General features: G+C 43.1%; 1 protein-coding gene across 2 annotated transcripts in view; it reads left to right on the forward strand.

Annotated features, from left to right (window-relative positions):
• The window catches only part of LOC118937785 (epidermal growth factor receptor kinase substrate 8-like protein 1), a 31,978-nt gene extending 12,538 nt beyond the window's left edge, over positions 1-19,440 (forward strand). For both annotated transcript variants that reach the window (XM_036939252.1, XM_036939251.1), the window contains exons 2-15: positions 2,258-2,363; positions 2,591-2,649; positions 3,101-3,233; positions 4,149-4,237; positions 5,126-5,200; positions 6,508-6,656; positions 7,224-7,368; positions 8,206-8,261; positions 10,518-10,626; positions 10,990-11,130; positions 11,771-11,903; positions 16,248-16,413; positions 17,011-17,143; positions 18,911-19,440. In XM_036939252.1, the coding sequence (XP_036795147.1) occupies positions 2,258-2,363; positions 2,591-2,649; positions 3,101-3,233; positions 4,149-4,237; positions 5,126-5,200; positions 6,508-6,656; positions 7,224-7,368; positions 8,206-8,261; positions 10,518-10,626; positions 10,990-11,130; positions 11,771-11,903; positions 16,248-16,413; positions 17,011-17,143; positions 18,911-18,997 (1,581 nt within the window). In that variant the 3' untranslated portion in view covers positions 18,998-19,440. The remainder of the gene's footprint in view (positions 1-2,257; positions 2,364-2,590; positions 2,650-3,100; positions 3,234-4,148; positions 4,238-5,125; positions 5,201-6,507; positions 6,657-7,223; positions 7,369-8,205; positions 8,262-10,517; positions 10,627-10,989; positions 11,131-11,770; positions 11,904-16,247; positions 16,414-17,010; positions 17,144-18,910) is intronic.
• The last annotated feature ends 303 nt before the right edge of the window (positions 19,441-19,743 follow it).

A 19,743-nucleotide genomic window follows, 5' to 3' on the forward strand; every position in this document is an offset into this window, starting at 1 on the left:
TCTCTGTCCTAATCTAAGTGCTAGTCCCTACGTCTTGATTGAATCTCTGTCCTAATCTAAGTGCTAGTCCCTACGTCTTGATTAAATCTCTGTCCTAATCTAAGTGCTAGTCCCTACATCTTAATTTAATCTCTGTCCTAATCTAAATCCTAGTCCCTACCTCCTGATTTAATCTCTGTCCTAATCTAAGTGCTAGTCCCTACCTATTGAGCCATTACAGATCTGAAGGAAGTGGATCAGTGTAGATCAGGAATGGGTAACTGATGAGGGTGGGGCCACAAAAAAACTGAACTCATCATGAGGGACCTCAGTTGCTCTTAGGTCTGCCAACATCAATATATTATATGTTTTTAGTTAAATTCCTGCAATTCTGCATATTTTGCCATAGGGAGTAGATCAAATTTAAATTAGATAGCTGGTCGCTAGACTAATTTATTGATATGTAAAATTGTGCGACTAAGATCTCCTCGGCAAGAACGTCAAAATTAACAGATTACTATTTTGAGGAAGTGAATTCTGGCTACAGGGTCTCAAAATGGACAAACAGTACTATTGACGCTTTTTTTCTCGTTTTTTCAAGCGAAAGTATTTTGGGGAAGTATGCAAGCACACTCGGACTAGCCGCCAGACGAACTAAAGCGTGCTGACGTCTTAAGGAATATAACAAAAATACTTATTTATGGCATCACCATTACACGTATATTGACCTGCCCAAGGCTTTCGACTCTGTCAATCACCACATCCTCATCGGCAGACTCGATAGCCTTGGTTTCTCAAATGATTGCCTCGCCTGGTTCACCAACTACTTCTCTGATAGAGTTCAGTGTGTAAAATCGGAGGGCCTGTTGTCCGGGCCTCTGGCAGTCTCCATGGGGGTGCCACAGGGTTCAATTCTTGGACCGACTCTCTTCTCTGTATACATCAATGATGTCGCTCTTGCTGCTGGTGAGTCTCTGATCCACCTCTACGCAGACGACCCCATTCTGTATACTTCTGGCCCTTCTCTGGACACTGTGTTAACAACCCTCCAGACGAGCTTCAATGCCATACAACTCTCCTTCCGTGGCCTCCAATTGCTCTTAAATACAAGTAAAACTAAATGCATGCTCTTCAACCGATCGCTGCCTGCACCTGCCCGCCCGTCCAACATCACTACTCTGGACGGCTCTGACTTAGAATACGTGGACAACTACAAATACCTAGGTGTCTGGTTAGACTGTAAACTCTCCTTCCAGACTCACATCAAACATCTCCAATCCAAAGTTAAATCTAGAATTGGCTTCCTATTTCGCAAGAAAGCATCCTTCACTCATGCTGTCAAACATAAAACTGACCATCCTACCGATCCCCGACTTCGGCGATGTCATTTACAAAATAGCCTCCAGGACCCTACTCAATAAATTGGATGCAATCTATCACAGTGCCATCCGTTTTGTCACCAAAGCCCCATATACTACCCACCAGTGCGACCTGTAAGCTCTCGTTGGCTGGCCTTCGCTTCATACTCGTCGCCAAACCCCCTGGCTCCAGGTCATCTACAAGACCCTGCTAGGTAAAGTCCCCCCTTATCTCAGCTCGCTGGTCACCATAGCAGCACCCACCTGTAGCACGCGCTCCAGCAGGTTCGGTATATCTCTCTGGTCACCCCCAAAACCAATTCTTCCTTTGGCTGCCTCTTCTTCCAGTTATCTGCTGCCAATGACTGGAACGAACTACAAAATCTCTGAAACTGGAAACACTTATCTCCCTCACTAGCTTTAATCACCAACTGTCAGAGCAGCTCACATATTACTGCACCTGTACATAGCCCATCTATAATTTAGCCCAAACAACTACCTCTCCCCCTACTGTATTTATTTATTTTGCTCATTTGCACCCCATTATTTCTATCTCTACTTTGCACATTCCACTTGCTATATTGTATTTACTTTTTTTCTTTACTTTTTTTCCCTTTACCTCCCTTATCTCACCTCATTTGCTCACATCATCATATAGACTTATTTTTCTACTGTATGTTTGTTTTACTCCATGTGTAACTCTGTGTCGTTGTATGTGTCGAACTGCTTTGCTTTATCTTGGCCAGGTCGCAATTGTAAATGAGAACTTGTTCTCAACTGGCCTACCTGGTTAAATAAAGGTGAAATATATATTTTTAAACACACACACACACTCTCCTCTCCTCTCCTCTCCTCTCCTCTCCTCTCCTCTCCTCTCCTCTCCTCTCCTCTCCTCTCCTCTCTCTCTCTCTCTCTCTCAGATGTCTGGGACACCACCCCCAGTACGTTCTAGGAAGCCATCAGGTGTTAGAGTCATGCCCCATGATGGTCAACTTCCTTCCCATGGCTACACAAAGGTGTTCAAAGGTGTGTGTGTATGTGTGTGCACTGTATGTGTATGTGTGCGTGCATGTGTGTGTGTGTGTGTGTGTGTGTATGTGTGTGCACTGTATGTGTATGTGTGCGTGCATGTGTGTGTGTGTGTGTGTGTGTATGTGTGTGCACTGTATGTGTATGTGTGCGTGCATGTGTATGTGTGCGTGCATGTGTGTGTGTGTTGTTTAAACTGACATCTATGTTATATCTCTCGTCAGTGAATGGGGCCAGTAGTGAGCCAAAATACACATCTCGAGGACATGCAGAGAGAGAGGTGGTATGTATCTGTATTTGTGTGTTCATACAGTATGTATGCAAATGTGTGTGTGCATGTGTGTGAGTGTCTTTGTGTGTGTGTTTGTGTGTCTTTGTGTGTGTGTGCATGTGTGCGTGTGTGTTTGCGTGCTTGTGTGTCTTTGTGTGTGTGTGTTTGTGTGCATGTGTGTGTGTGTGTCTGTGTGCGTGTGTGCATGTGCTTGTGTGTCTTTGTGTGTGTGTCTTTGTGTGCGTGTGCATGTGCGTGTGTGTATGTGCGCGCGCTTGTGTGCGTGCGTGTGTGTGCGTGTGTCTTTGTGTTTGTGCGTGTGTGTGTGTGTGTCTTTGTGTGTGTGTGCATGTGCAGGTGTGTGTGTGTGTGTCTGTGATTCTTTGTGTGTGTGTGCATGGCTGCTCTCACCAGACCAATGCATTGATGTGTCTGGTTAAGCTGGGATGTGTTCTTCCTTCAGGAGATCCTAAACCACTGTTTTGATGACGTGGAGCGCTTCATGGGACGCCTGCAGCAGGCTGCTGAGGCTCAGAGCATCCTCAACCAGACGAAGAGGAAGAGCAGAAAAAGCAAGAAGAAAGAGAAGCAGGATGGTGAGAGAGAGAGAGAGAGAGGGAGAGAGAGAGAGAGAGAGAGAGAGAGAGAGAGAGAGAGAGAGAGAGAGAGAGAGAGAGGGAGAGAGAGAGAGAGAGAGAGAGAGAGAGAGAGAGAGAGAGGAGAGAGAGGGCAGGAGTGGGAGAGAGAGGAGAGAGAGAGAGAGAGAGAGAGAGAGAGAGAGAGAGAGAGAGAGAGAGAGAGAGAGAGAGAGAGAGAGAGAAAGAGAGAGAGAGTTATTAAAGGTGGTAAACAGCTGTCGGATGGGGCTGGAGGAATGTAACCACTCTCACCTCTCAAAAATAGATGATACCAAAAATGAGACCAAAATAATAGTTTTAGCCATGTTTTTTGGCTATACAGTGTTTGTTTACAATTGCATTGTTTACAAACATTGGAGGTAAAAAATATATTTCGGGTTCTGATGGGGTATGGCTCATTTATAAGTTATATTCTTCAATAATCAATGGGCACATATCATTAATTTAAAAGTAAGAAAACTCATGTAGCAATCTCAGGACCCAATCAAGTCACAGCACAAACAGGATGCTCTTCAACACAGTGTAGAGGTATACTTACTGTAGCATTGTCTAGTGGAACTGTATAGTGTAGAGGTATTCTTAATGTAGCATTGTCTAGTGGAACTGTGCAGAGGCACCTCAAGAAGCGATGAACAGGAGGAAGGGTCTTGTAGGAGGAAGGGTCTAGGAGGAGGAAGGGTCTAGCAGGAGGAAGGGTCTAGCAGGAGGAAGGGTCTAGCAGGAGGAAGGGTCTAGCAGGAGGAAGGGTCTAGCAGGAGGAAGGGTCTAGTGAAATGAATAAAGTTGTACATGCGTTCTGGGTACTATTGTTACATGTTATTTCATTGATGAATCCCCATCATAGTAGTTGATTGTTTTGTGTTTTGTGTGCAGATGATTTGCTGACCCTGAAAGCCTGCCCTCCACCTGAGGAGGAGTTTGTTGACATTTTTCAGAAAGTCAAGTACTCCTTCTGTCTGCTGGTGAGCCCATGTAGTGGACTAACAGAGGCATTTGTTTCTGTCCATTGTCCCTCTCTGTCACACAAAATCAATCTTTCGTATGAAAGGCTAATTTCTTTCTAATTTTCTCACCTCAGTATACTCCGGGGTCTGGTGTAGTGCTAACCTTCTCGACTCTGGACAACACATGTCCCCTTGGAGACGGGGTTCCAGCATCCTTACATATTTTCTGCCCTCTGTCTATCTCCCAATATGTTCCTACATCTGTCTGCCCTCTGTCTATCTCCCAATATGTTCCTTCCTCTGTCTGCCCTCTGTCTATCTCCCAATATGTTCCTACATCTGTCTACCTTCTGCCTATCTCCCAATATGTTCCTACATCTGTCTGCCCTCTGTCTATCTCCCAATATGTTCCTACATCTGTCTGCCCTCTGTCTATCTCCCAATATGTTCCTACATCTGTCTGCCCTCTGTCTATCTCCCAATATGTTCCTACATCTGTCTACCCTCTGTCTATCTCCCAATATGTTCCTACATCTGTCTGCCCTCTGTCTATCTCCCAATATGTTCCTACATCTGTCTGCCCTCTGTCTATCTCCCAATATGTTCCTACATCTGTCTACCTTCTGCCTATCTCCCAATATGTTCCTACATCTGTCTGCCCTCTGTCTATCTCCCAATATGTTCCTACATCTGTCCTATCATGTAATAAAAATACAGATCTCTGTTTTCCCTTTAGAAAAAGAATCTCAGTCCTCTGTTTTACTATCTGTAGCTCAGTTAGTAGAGCATTAGCATCGGCAGGCTTCCATTCCCAGGACCAGCCGTACATCAAATATATGCAGCGAGACTGTTAAGTTGCTTAGGATAAATATTATGATTATTATGATTCCATTATTTTGCTTTCAGGACCGCCTGAAGTCGTCCATCACAGAGCCGTCTTCTGGGGAGCTGGTGCATCACGTCTTTATTCCCCTGGGCCTGGTATGTATTTACTAGACTGGTCCCAGATCTGTTCACTGGGCCTGGTATGTATTTACTAGACTGGTCCCAGACCTGTCCACTGGGCCTGGTAGGTATTTACTAGACTGATCCCAGACCTGTCCACTGGGCCTGGTAGGTATTTACTAGACTGGTCCCAGATCTGTCCACTGGGCCTGGTATGTATTTACTAGCCTGATCCCAGACCTGTCCACTGGGCCTGGTAGGTATTTACTAGACTGATCCCAGACCTGTCCACTAGGCCTGGTAGGTATTTACTAGACTGATCCCAGACCTGTCCACAGGTCCCAGACCTGTCCACTGGGCCTGGTATGTATTTACTAGCCTGATCCCAGATCTGTCCACTGGGCCTGGTATGTATTTACTAGCCTGATCCCAGATCTGTCCACTGGGCCTGGTATGTATTTACTAGCCTGATCCCAGATCTGTCCACTGGGCCTGGTATGTATTTACTAGCCTGATCCCAGATCTGTCCACTGGGCCTGGTATGTATTTACTAGACTGATCCCAGACCTGTCCACTGGGCCTGGTAGGTATTTACTAGACTGATCCCAGACCTGTCCACTGGGCCTGGTAGGTATTTACTAGACTGATCCCAGACCTGTGCACAGGTCCCAGACCTGTCCACTGGGCCTGGTATGTATTTACTAGCCTGATCACAGACCTGTCCACAAGGCCTGGCAGGTATTTACTAGCCTGGTCCCAGATCTGTCCACTGGTCTTGGTAGGTATTTACTGGCCTGATCCCAGATCTGTGTGTTCTGTAGTGGCCAACTCCATTGGTTGCTGACAATGCTGTACCAACATACCTGGGACCAGGCTAGATGTTCACTCCTTATCAGCACAGCCACAGGATACCTAACCAGCAATGCTATCTGTGAAGTGTGCATGTGCAATAACTCCATCCACCCTTGCACTCCTTCTAAACAACGCACATTTTAGAAACTTTGGCAAACGGTAATGTCTACAAAACTTAGTCCACTCTGTTCGTAACAAATTATAGTTTTGGGAACAGAAAACTTTATAGAGATCAAATGTTTCAGCAATGAGAAAATTAGCAGAATGTCGGCCAAAATCAATGAGCTTCCTCTCATGACCATATTTGGTAGTGAGTGGAAACGCCAATCGGATGCTTCACATTCACCTGTTGAAATATCTGGTTCATTGTTCTATCTGTGGTGATACTGTATGATTATCTGTCTGTCTGTCTATCTGTCTCTGTGTCACAGGTGGACATCAGTGTTAAGTCTGATATCGATCCATGTCTCTCTCTCGCTCTCTGGTTTCAGATGGTGAAGACTACTGACGGGCCAGAGATGGGGGCGACTGTGGTCAGTCCAGCCTTGACCAGTGGTGCTGTGTCTCTACTGCAGAAACACCTGACCGATGAAGAGAAGGAGCTTTGGATCTCCCTAGGGCCTAACTGGACCTTACATTGGTAATATAATCATATATGCTATTTAGCAGATGCATTTATCTAAACCGACTTACTGTCATTTATGCATCATACATATAGGTGGTCCCGGGAATCAAACCCACTATACTGGTGTTACAAGCACCATGCTCTACCAACTGAACTATAGGTGAAACTGGTGTGTGTGTGTGTGTGTGTGTGTGTGTGTGTGTGTGTGTGTGTGTGTGTACTGCTATGATGTCTGTGCTTATTGATGTACAGATGCCGTATCTTAATTTGAGCCTGATTCACAAAGCAGGAAAATATTCCTGCAGCAACAGGAAATGTTTGTTGTTGTGTGGATTATAGTTAGACATTTTTTGCAGGGTGCAAGTAAGACATTTAAAATGGAAAATACAAACTTTAGAAGCCTTTTTAACCCTTGAATACAGTACATGTTTGCATTTCCTGTTGAGCACGAAAATTCCTGCAACAACAGGATTATCAAATTAAGATACGGCATCTGTATGATTGTGTGTAGTTCATATGCACATTGTCATCCATAGACAAGGCCCAAGACACGTCCTGACCTTTGGCCTCTTTCTCTCCCAGCTCCCAGCTTGTTGAGTCTGTTCCTCCATACTCACCTGTCTTTCTGGATGGATGGCAGCCTGAGGCCTTTGACCCAGAAGGTCAACTTTGGGAGGACCCAATCAAGTCACAGCACAAACAGGACGCTCTTCAATACAGTGTAGAGGTATACTTACTGTAGCATTGTCTAGTGGAACTGTACAGTGTAGAGGTGTACTTACTGTAGAATTGGCTAGTGGAACTGTACAGTGGAGAGGTATACTTACTGTAGTATTGTCTAGTGGAACTGTACAGTGTAGAGGTGTACTTACTGTAGCATTGTCTAGTGGAACTGTACAGTGTAGAGGTCTACTTACTGTAGTATTGTCTAGTGGAACTGTACAGTGTAGAGGTATACTTACTGTAGCATTGTCTAGTGGAACTGTACAGTGGAGAGGTATACTTACTGTAGCATTGGCTAGTGGAACTGTACAGTGTAGAGGTATACTTACTGTAGCATTGTCTATTGGAACTGTACAGTGTAGAGGTGTACTTACTGTAGCATTGTCTAGTGGAACTGTACAGTGTAGAGGTATACTTACTGTAGCATTGTCTAGTGGAACTGTACAGTGTAGAGGTGTACTTACTGTAGCATTGTCTAGTGGAACTGTACAGTGTAGAGGTATACTTTCTGTAGCATTGTCTAGTGGAACTGTACAGTGTAGAGGTATACTTACTGTAGCATTGTCTAGTGGAACTGTACAGTGTAGAGGTGTACTTACTGTAGCATTGTCTAGTGGAACTGTACAGTGTAGAGGTGTACTTACTGTAGCATTGTCTAGTGGAACTGTACAGTGTAGAGGTATACTTTCTGTAGCATTGTCTAGTGGAACTGTACAGTGTAGAGGTATACTTACTGTAGCATTGTCTAGTGGAACTGTACAGTGTAGAGGTATCGTATTTAGATTGTAATTGATTAGATGTAATTATGTCATCATTCCTTCTTATTCCTTCCCTAATTTAGGACCCTCCTGACCAGGCTGAGGAAGGACCCAGCTCAGTCCAGCACACTGATGAATCGTACGTTTCTGACTTCCCCAATAACTGCTGTAAAGCTTTTTGTTTACTGATTCACACAGTTCACGAGAAACACAGTTTCACCACTGATTATGGCACCTTTCACCTTTCACTAAGTTTTATGATAGAGTGCTTGGATCCAATAACTTCCTGTGTCCATAAAACAGAGGGGGTGTTTTAAAAAAACAGTTATTACTTTCCTACTATTTATATATTTCATATATAATATATAACATTATTAATAATACATCATTAATATAGTAAAACAGTAAGTCATTAAAACTAGTTTCCTTTACTCCCATGTTATTAACTCTTTATTCCACGCTGTAATGAACAGTCCTACTGTTTTTCAAAACACCATCAATATTACAAAGAAACAACATCTGTGTGTGAGAGATGACAGGTAACACAAACTGATCACACAGATAGATGACAGGTAACACAAACTGATCACACAGTTAGATGACAGGTAACACAAACTGATCACACAGTTAGATGACAGGTAACACAAACTGATCACACAGTTAGATGACAGGTAACACAAACTGATCACACAGTTAGATGACAGGTAACACAAACTGATCACACAGTTAGATGACAGGAAACACAAACTGATCACACAGTTAGATGACAGGTAACACAAACTGATCACACAGTTAGATGACAGGTAACACAAACTGATCCCACAGTTAGATGACAGGTAACACAAACTGATCACACAGTTAGATGGCAGGTAACACAAACTGATCACACAGTTAGATGACAGGTAAAACAAACTGATCACACAGAGAGATGACAGGTAACACAAACTGATCACACAGTTAGATGACAGGTAACACAAACGGATCACACAGTTAGATGACAGGTAACACAAACGGATCACACAGTTAGATGACAGGTAACACAAACTGATCACACAGTTAGATGACAGGTAAAACAAACTGATCACACAGAGAGATGACAGGTAACACAAACTGATCACACAGATGACAGGTAACACAAACGGATCCCACAGTTAGATGACAGGTAACACAAACGGATCACACAGTTAGATGACAGGTAAAACAAACTGATCACACAGAGAGATGACAGGTAACACAAACTGATCACACAGATGACAGGTAACACAAACGGATCCCACAGTTAGATGACAGGTAACACAAACGGATCACACAGTTAGATGACAGGTAACACAAACGGATCACACAGTTAGATGACAGGTAACACAAACTGATCACACAGATAGATGACAGGTAACACAAACTGATCACACAGATAGATGACAGGTAACACAAACTGATCACACAGTTAGATGACAGGTAACACAAACTGATCACACAGTTAGATGACAGGTAACACAAACTGATCACACAGTTAGATGACAGGTAACACAAACTGATCACACAGATAGATGACAGGTAACACAAACTGATCACACAGATAGATGACAGGTAACACAAACTGATCACACAGTTAGATGACAGGTAACACAAACTGATCACACAGTTAGATGACAGGTAACACAAACGGATCACACAGATGACAGGTAACACAAACGGATCACACAGTTAAATGACAGGTAACACAAACTGATCACACAGTTAGATGACAGGTAACACAAACTGATCACACAGTTAGATGACAGGTAACACAAACTGATCACACAGTTAGATGGGAGTTTCATTCATCTACACCCGTCTCTTCATGTGCACATTCCCCATTATGGATTTACCAACGTTGGAAACTCACTCCAGGCAATGCTTAGACCAAGCCAATGCTTAAATCCATGATAGGGAGTGGGCAAGTGCATGCTTTGGCAGAAGGGTGGCAAATTCATCTTTCCTCAATTCTCAATTAGGTTTAAAGGGGAGGGACTGTCAACCTTCTAATCCAATATGGCTGAGAAGTTGGCAAGGAGATTGGACTTGAGGAATCAAGGAAATACAATTGAGATCGACCCTAGGACTGTCTGTTACAACTGAGATTGACCCTAGGACTGTCTGTTACAACTGAGATTGACCCTAGGACTGTCTGATACAACTGAGATTGACCCTAGGACTGTCTGATACAACTGAGATTGACCCTAGGACTGTCTGTTAGAACTGAGATTGACCCTAGGACTGTCTGACAACTGAGATTGACCCTAGGACTGTCTGTTACAACTGAGATTGACCCTAGGACTGTCTGTTAGAACTGAGATTGACCCTAGGACTGTCTGACAACTGAGATTGACCCTAGGACTGTCTGTTTCTCCTCCAGAGATGGCAGTGAACTCCCACCTGAGGGCGAGAGAATGTTCAGCTGCAGCTACGGCTTTGTTGCCAGGAACAGCAGTGAACTCTCCGTGCTGCAGGGAGAAACTCTGGAGGTTTTTATTCTAGAATGTTTGTACTACATGACAACACTATAATAATGTGTGAACTGCATGTTAAATACTGTCTGAGTCTCAAACAAGACCCTACTCCCTATATAGTGCGCTTCCTTTGACCAGAGCCTATAAGGTCTCCTTGTGTCACTCAACTATAATTTACAGAAGTTCACATGTATTGAATTATCCTCCTTACTTAAACAGTTCTCACAAATTAATTCCATTCTGTGAGCTTTATTGTCTTGATTCAGTATATCTCACATGGCCATGAACACATAGAGCGAACACATTATTTATAACAACAAGTGAATCACAATTCCATATTATGAATAAAAATCCTAATTCGAATCCTCTCTCTTTTAGGTGATTGAGTCGTCAAATCGTTGGTGGAAGTGCCGCAATAACTTTGACCAGATTGGGTTTGTTCCCTTCAACATTCTGGAGCCTCTGTCTGCCCTCAACAACAACCATAGGGATAGCCCAGTGGCACTCAGACAGTCCAAGGTAATGGACGCACGGACGCACGGACGCACGCAAGCACGCACGGAAGCACACACACACACACACACACACACACACACACACACACACACACACACACACACACACACACACACACACACACACACGCACACGGTTGACACCATTTCCACACTAACGGTGCCTCTTTACAATGATGTGATACAACTTTGATACAAAGTCCCCACTTGTTGTAGCAAACAAGTATTATGAAATACACACTTTGTGACTTGTCAGATAAATATCAGCAAGCTAGCTATTGGTCTGCTTGGTTAACTAGCTAGTGGTCTGCTTGGTTAACTAGCTAGTGGTCTGCTTGGTTAACTAGCTAGTGGTCTGCTTGGTTAGCTAGCTAGCTGCTTGGCTAAACACAGAATGTCAGCACACTGTTTTCTGATTGGCTAAACGGATCCATTTCATCTTTAGCTAAGATTTGAGGTGTTGAATCTTGGAAACTACCGCAGACAACATGAGACGTTCTAAAACTACAACAGATCAAGCTAATTTCGTTCTAAAATGGCATAAAACCGTCTCATCTCGGCTGTTGTATCTGAACTGGGCTTAATAGACACATACTCACCGACTCATCTGAGTTACCCTGTGTGTTTGTGTTTCTGTTTGACAGAAGGTGCCCTTCGCCCCTGCAAGGCACTTCTCCTACACCCCCTCCAGCAGAGAAGGGGCCAACCTCCCCGCCGTGCCCCGCCGTCCTCACAGCATGTCCCCCTCCACCATGACAGGGGGCGACAGAGACAAAGGTAAGCCTGTGGTTTGGTGGTCTATAGTGGTCAGTGTCACCACCCACCTCCAGGTACACATTCCTCCCTCTGACCGTTGACACATTTTCCTCCATGTATTTAAATAGTTTAGCCAATGAGGTTTCTGCATTATGATGCATTTACATGACTCTACAACATTCTATGACAGCCATGTTAACTCTTCATTTACATGACACTACAACATTCTATGACAGCCGTGTTAACTCTTCATTTACATGACACTACAACATTCTATGACAGCCGTGTTAACTCTTCATTTACATGACACTACAACATTCTATGACAGCCATGTTAACTCTTCATTTACATGACACTACAACATTCTATGACAGCCGTGTTAACTCTTCATTTACATGACACTACAACATTCTATGACAGCCATGTTAACTCTTCATTTACATGACACTACAACATTCTATGACAGCCATGTTAGCTCTTCATTTACATGACACTACAACATTCTATGACAGCCATGTTACCTCTTCATTTACATGACTCTAAAACATTCTATGACAGCCATGTTAACTCTTCATTTACATGACAATACAACATTCTATGACAGCCATGTTAACTCTTCATTTACATGACACTACAACATTCTATGACAGCCATGTTAACTCTTCATTTACATGACACTACAACATTCTATGACAGCCATGTTAACTCTTCATTTACATGACACGACAACATTCTATGACAGCCATGTTAACTCTTCATTTACATGACACTACAACATTCTATGACAGCCATGTTAACTCTTCATTTACATGACACTACAACATTCTATGACAGCCATGTTAACTCTTCATTTACATGACACTACAACATTCTATGACAGCCATGTTAACTCTTCATTTACATGACACTACAACATTCTATGACAGCCATGTTAACTCTTCATTTACATGACACTACAACATTCTATGACAGCCATGTTAACTCTTCATTTACATGACACTACAACATTCTATGACAGCCATGTTAACTCTTCATTTACATGACATGACAACATTCTATGACAGCCGTGTTAACTCTTCATTTACATGACACTACAACATTCTATGACAGCCATGTTAACTCTTCATTTACATGACACTACAACATTCTATGACAGCCATGTTAACTCTTCATTTACATGACACTACAACATTCTATGACAGCCATGTTAACTCTTCATTTACATGACATGACAACATTCTATGACAGCCATGTTAACTCTTCATTTACATGACACTACAACATTCTATGACAGCCATGTTAACTCTTCATTTACATGACACTACAACATTCTATGACAGCCATGTTAACTCTTCATTTACATGACACTACAACATTCTATGACAGCCGTGTTAGCTCTTCATTTACAGGACACTACAACATTCTATGACAGCCGTGTTAACTCTTCATTTACATGACACTACAACATTCTATGACAGCCGTGTTAACTCTTCATTTACATGACACTACAACATTCTATGACAGCCATGTTAGCTCTTCATTTACATGACACTACAACATTCTATGACAGCCATGTTAGCTCTTCATTTACATGACACGACAACATTATATGACAGCCATGTTAGCTCTTCATTTACATGACACTACAACATTCTATGACAGCCATGTTAGCTCTTCATTTACATGACACGACAACATTATATGACAGCCGTGTTAGCTCTTCATTTACATGACACGACAACATTATATGACAGCCGTGTTAGCTCTTCATTTACATGACACGACAACATTATATGACAGCCTTGTTAGCTCTTCATTTACATGACACGACAACATTCTATGACAGCCGTGTTAGCTCTGATGGACCTACCTTAGTAAAACCAAAATATACACAGCCTCTGCTCAACAAACCCGAACTGGAGAATGAATCGTTTATGGGCTGCATTTCACGAACCACATTGTGCTTTTCACCCTCAAGGCAGTCAAGCAATGCATTCCGCCATGAGTCGTTCTCAATCTAGTCCAATAGTCGTTCTCAATCTAGTCCAAGAGTCGTTCTCAATCTAGTCCAAGAGTCGTTCTCAATCTAGTCCAAGAGTCGTTCTCAATCTAGTCCAAGAGTCATTCACTATCTAGTCCATGAGTCGTTCTCAATCTAGTCCGGTTGCGGCCACAAGTAGACCTCGTTTCAAATATATCAAGAATGTTTTTATTTGTATGTTTAGTAATCAGTAAACATAGATGTTTTAAACCTTTGACATGTCTCAGTCACACAGCTCCAATAAGCCCCTTATGGTGAACAACATGTGAATGAGAGGCTTATAGAATCATACGGTTTTTGAGTTTTCAGTTCATTGTTCGCCGGTAGGGGGTCCTGCACGCTCTGGGCATTACTGACTCAAATGAACCTAATGAGTCAAAACATTTGTTATTTTGACTGAACGAGTCTGAAAGATCCGAGTCAGTAAAAAGAGCCAAACTTTCCATCACTGCAACTCACTGGCTGGAGGCGGGACTTACAACTAACAGGTGGAAGAGAATGTCTCTGATTGGGTAGAAAGTTAGGGGTGATTGACTGATGAGCTGTCAGGCATTGTAAATAAAGGGACAAACTAGGGGTGTATAGAGAATAACTAAATCTGAATGTGTGGCTGTTTTAACAATCCTATTCCCTATATAGTGCACTACTCTTTTTTTTATACAATTCAATACCAGAAATAGTACACTATATAGGGAATAGGGTGCCATTTGGGATTCAGAATAGCACTACTCTTATCAGACACTGTGTTTTCTGTTCATAGCACTGCAGACCGGCTGGCTACTTCTAAAGGTTTAGTGGTTGTGTTATACCTGCATGTTCTGTATCATGTTGCTAAGCCTCCTGATAATATCCACCCACTCTAGATCCCTCTGGTAAAATGGGTTAAATGACTACAATATAGTCAATGTAATGTCTAACCCTAAAGCTGTGTAGTCAATGTAATGTCTAACCCTAAAGCTGTGTAGTCCAAGTCAATGTAGTCAATGTAATGTCTAACCCTAAAGCTGTGTAGTCCAAGTCAATGTAGTCAATGTAATGTCTAGCCCTAAAGCTGTGTAGTCCAAGTCAATGTAGTCAATGTAATGTCTAACCCTAAAGCTGTGTAGTCCAAGTCAATGTAGTCAATGTAATGTCTAACCCTAAAGCTGTGAAGTCCAAGTCAATGTAATATCTAACCCTAAAGCTGTGTAGTCCAAGTCAATGTAGTCAATGTAATGTCTAACCCTAAAGCTGTGAAGTCCAAGTCAATGTAATATCTAACCCTAAAGCTGTGTAGTCCAAGTCAATGTAGTCAATGTAATGTCTAACCCTAAAGCTGTGTAGTCCAAGTCAATGTAGTCAATGTAATGTCTAACCCTAAAGCTGTGAAGTCCAAGTCAATGTAATATCTAACCCTAAAGCTGTGTAGTCCAAGTCAATGTAGTCAATGTAATATCTAACCCTAAAGCTGTGTAGTCCAAGTCAATGTAGTCAATGTAATATCTAACCCTAAAGCTGTGTAGTCCAAGTCAATGTAGTCAATGTAATGTCTAACCCTAAAGCTGTGTAGTCCAAGTCAATGTAGTCAATGTAATGTCTAACCCTAAAGCTGTGTAGTCCAAGTCAATGTAGTCAATGTAATGTCTAACCCTAAAGCTGTGTAGTCCAAGTCAATGTAGTCAATGTAATGTCTAACCCTAAAGCTGTGTAGTCCAAGTCAATGTAGTCAATGTAATGTCTAACCCTAAAGCTGTGTAGTCCAAGTCAATGTAGTCAATGTAATGTCTAACCCTAAAGCTGTGAAGTCCAAGTCAATGTAATATCTAACCCTAAAGCTGTGTAGTCCAAGTCAATGTAGTCAATGTAATGTCTAACCCTAAAGCTGTGTAGTCCAAGTCAATGTAGTCAATGTAATGTCTAACCCTAAAGCTGTGTAGTCAATGTAATGTCTAACCCTAAAGCTGTGTAGTCCAAGTCAATGTAGTCAATGTAATGTCTAACCCTAAAGCTGTGTAGTCCAAGTCAATGTAGTCAATGTAATGTCTAGCCCTAAAGCTGTGTAGTCCAAGTCAATGTAGTCAATGTAATGTCTAGCCCTAAAGCTGTGTAGTCCAAGTCAATGTAGTCAATGTAATGTCTAACCCTAAAGCTGTGTAGTCAATGTGTAGTCAATGTGTGTGTGTGTGTGTGTGCGTGCGTGCGTGTAGATGTGCGCGCGCGTGTGTAGTTGTGTGTGTGTGATAGAATACATGTTTATAAGTGAGAACATGCTTGTAACAGTGTGTGTACACAGTATGTGCACATTCTTCACTGACATTAAATGTGTGTGTGACCCCTGTACACAGGCTTTATGGTGAACGATGAGCTCCTCCAGCGGCTGGCCAACGGCAGGGCGGGCTCCATCCGTCCCCTAGTGATCCCCCGCACCACAGACACCTCGGCCCCCCTGGACTACCATTCCCCTCCTGCGGAGGTAGAGGGCTGGCTGAGAGGGAAGGGCTTCACTGAGCCGTGAGTGGGTGTAGTGGAGCTAGTTCAATCTACTACAGTATACTTGATATACACTATACTTCTGTCACACGTCTATCCTTTCTAACATGGCCATAATAAAGACTACCTTACTGTCCCATCGCTCTCTCCATTCAGGACAGTAAAACTTCTGACCCCCTTACTGTCCCATGTCTCTCTCTCCATTCAGGACAGTAACACTTCTGACCACCTTACTGTTCCTTATCTCTCTCCATTCAGGACAGTAACACTTCTGACCACCTTACTGTCCCTTATCTCTCTCTCCATTCAGGGCAGTAACATGTCTGACCACCTTATTGTCCCATATCTCTCTCGCCATTCAGGACAGTAACACTTCTGACCACCTTACTGTTCCTTATCTCTCTCCATTCAAGACAGTAACACTTCTGACCACCTTACTATCCCTTATCTCTCTTTCCATTCAGGACAGTAACACTTCTGACCCCCTTACTGTCCCATATCTCTCTCTCCATTCAGGACAGTAACACTTCTGACCACCTTACTGTCCCTTATCTCTCTCCGTTCAGTACAGTAACACTTCTAACCACCTTACTGTTCCTTATCTCTCTCTCCATTCAGGACAGTAACACTGCTGGGGAGACTCACTGGTGCTGAGCTCTTCGCCCTGAGTAAAGAGGACCTGCGTATGTTTTCACCAGAGGAGGGTGCCAGAGTGTACAGCCAGATGATGGTGCAGAAGGCTTTACTGGAGGTACAAGCAACCCTATTAACTCGCAACACCATTGACTGGCAACCCCATTGACTGACAACCCCATTGACTGGCAATGCTATTGACTGGCAACCCTATTGACTGGAAGCCTCATACACTGGCAGCCTCATACACTGGCAACCCCATTCTCATCACAACTCTTATAGTGTTGTATCAAAACACATCACTTCCTCATTAATCCTCTTATTTCTCATTTCCCTCTGATTCCTTCTCTTCTGGTTGACATAACTCTCACATTATAGATAGATCCTTGGTTCCCATGCTTTTTTCTCTCTTCTCTTCTCTCCCTCCTTCTCTCCCGCTCTCTTTCCTCTTCCCTCCCTCCTTCTCTCCCTCTCTCTCCTCTTCCCTCCCTCCTTCTCCTCTCTCTCCTCTTCCCTCCCTCCTTCTCCTCTCTCTCCTCTTCACTCCCTCCTTCTCCTCTCTCTCCTCTTCCCTCCCTCCTTCTCTCCCTCTCTCTCCTCTTCCCTCCCTCCTTCTCCTCTCTCTCCTCTTCCCTCCCTCCTTCTCTCCCGCTCTCTCTCCTCTTCTCTCCCTCCTTCTCTCTTCTTCCCTCCCTCCTTCTCCTCTCTCTCCTCTTCCCTCCCTCCTTCTCCTCTCTCTCCTCTTCCCTCCCTGCTTCTCCTCTCTCTCCTCTTCCCTCCCTCCTTCTCCTCTCACTCCTCTTCCGTCCCTCCTTCTCCTCTCTCTCCTCTTCCATCCCTCCTTCTCTCTCCTCTTTCCTATTCAGTGTGACTGGGAGTCTCTGGGAGTTTCTGGGTGTAGATGAATTAATACTTCTAATGACGGACTGGTGTTAGATGTGTAACACATGAATCTCATACAATATATTGTTGGATGGACAAGGTTGTTTGAAATGTCAAGTTATGTTAAACGGACTATACTTTCTGTTTTATTGAATGAAGGGAATGAAGTGAGTCATTTCCATTTTGGAATCTAACCAATATATTGTAGAACCTTAATCCAACACCTAGAGACTTCCTCAAGAGGTTCAGACCTCTTGGTGTAATGGTTAGGGTGTTAGCTTGACAGTCACTGGACCAGGGTTAGAGTCCCGGTTTGGGCTATCCCTGAATTTGCTACACTGTGGCCAGGACTACATGTCAGAAGGGGGATGACTCAAGGAAGGCACCTCCATCGGAGAGGTGTGTACACATGAGGGACTTGGTAAAGCGTGGGGATACACTCTCCAGAAGGAAGGGGGTAATGACCGTTACGCCAAGAGGTCTGAACCTCTTGACGAGGTTGCTAGGTGTTAGCTGGACTTGGGTTGGAGTCCCAGTCTGGGCTTCCCCCTGAGTTCACTACAATATCACAGCACATACTGTCTCACTGGAAGTGAGAGTAGTTCACTCACATTTTATAATCTGACCAACCATTAGTGACTTGACCTTTCATTACTGTGCTTTGCTACAGACTAGCTTCTTAACGTTAGCAAAGTAACTACTAGCTCCTTAACGTCAGCAAAGTAACTCTACTAGCTCCTTAACGTCAGCAAAGTAACTCTACTAGCTCCTTAACGTTAGCAAAGTAACTCTACTAGCTTCTTAACGTTAGCAAAGTAACTCTACTAGCTTCTTAACGTCAGCAAAGTAACTACTAGCTCCCTAATGTTAGCAAAGTAACTACTAGCTCCTTAATGTTAGCAAAGTAACTACTAGCTCCCTAATGTTAGCAAAGTAACTACTAGCGCCTTAACAGACTGTATTTCTTCCTTTCTTTCTCGGTCTATCTCTCCATTTCTATTAGGATGTCCGCAAATCCACAGAGCTGGAGACAATGATGGAGAAACAGAAACAGAAAGCGGACTTCCAGCTGGAGAGCAGGAGGCTGTGACCAAGAACAAGCTACACACATGTATATCACTGAAACACAGATATCACTGGTTGATGGACGCCAACACAATAACATTACTGTCACTGTTTAAGAGGACACACACACACTCACTAACATTGTCTATATGGATACTCTGATACAGAGATTTCACTTTTAAAGGGTAGTTCACCCAAACTATAAAATGACTTGGTTTTCTTAAGGCGTCCGCATGCTTCCCAGCCAAAACAGTTCGGAAGAGTTTGTGCTTATATTATGATGACATTTTGTGACGTTGTTTGTTTTGGACATTGGTGAAGGTTGTTTAGGTTGTTCAGGCACAACATTTTTCTGGATGCAAGCAGAAGTTGAGCCGAAGTCTACGCCCCTTCGTCCGTGATTGGTCAACAGTAGGGATTTTTCAATAAAGTCTTTGTTGTCGTTCAACGAGAGATGACTCATTTTCATGCAAGAGTTTTCATTGAGAAATACTGCACCAAACATCTTTAGATGGACAATTGCATGACTAAGATCTCCTCTGAAAAAATGTCAAAATGAATGACAGATTTCTTGAGTTACAGTATCTTAGAACAAATCTGACTATTTTGAGGAGGTGTATACTGGTTACGGCATCTCAAAATGGACAAACAGTACTGTTGCCGATTTTTTTGTTCAGTTCGGCTAGCCGAGTTCAGCTAGGCGCCAGCCAAACTGAAGCCTGCTGACGCCTTTACCCTGTAAGCAGTCTATCACATTTTAGGAGAAGACCC

This window comes from Oncorhynchus mykiss, chromosome 12, assembly GCF_013265735.2.
Source record: "Oncorhynchus mykiss isolate Arlee chromosome 12, USDA_OmykA_1.1, whole genome shotgun sequence".
Lineage (NCBI taxonomy): Eukaryota > Metazoa > Chordata > Actinopteri > Salmoniformes > Salmonidae > Oncorhynchus > Oncorhynchus mykiss.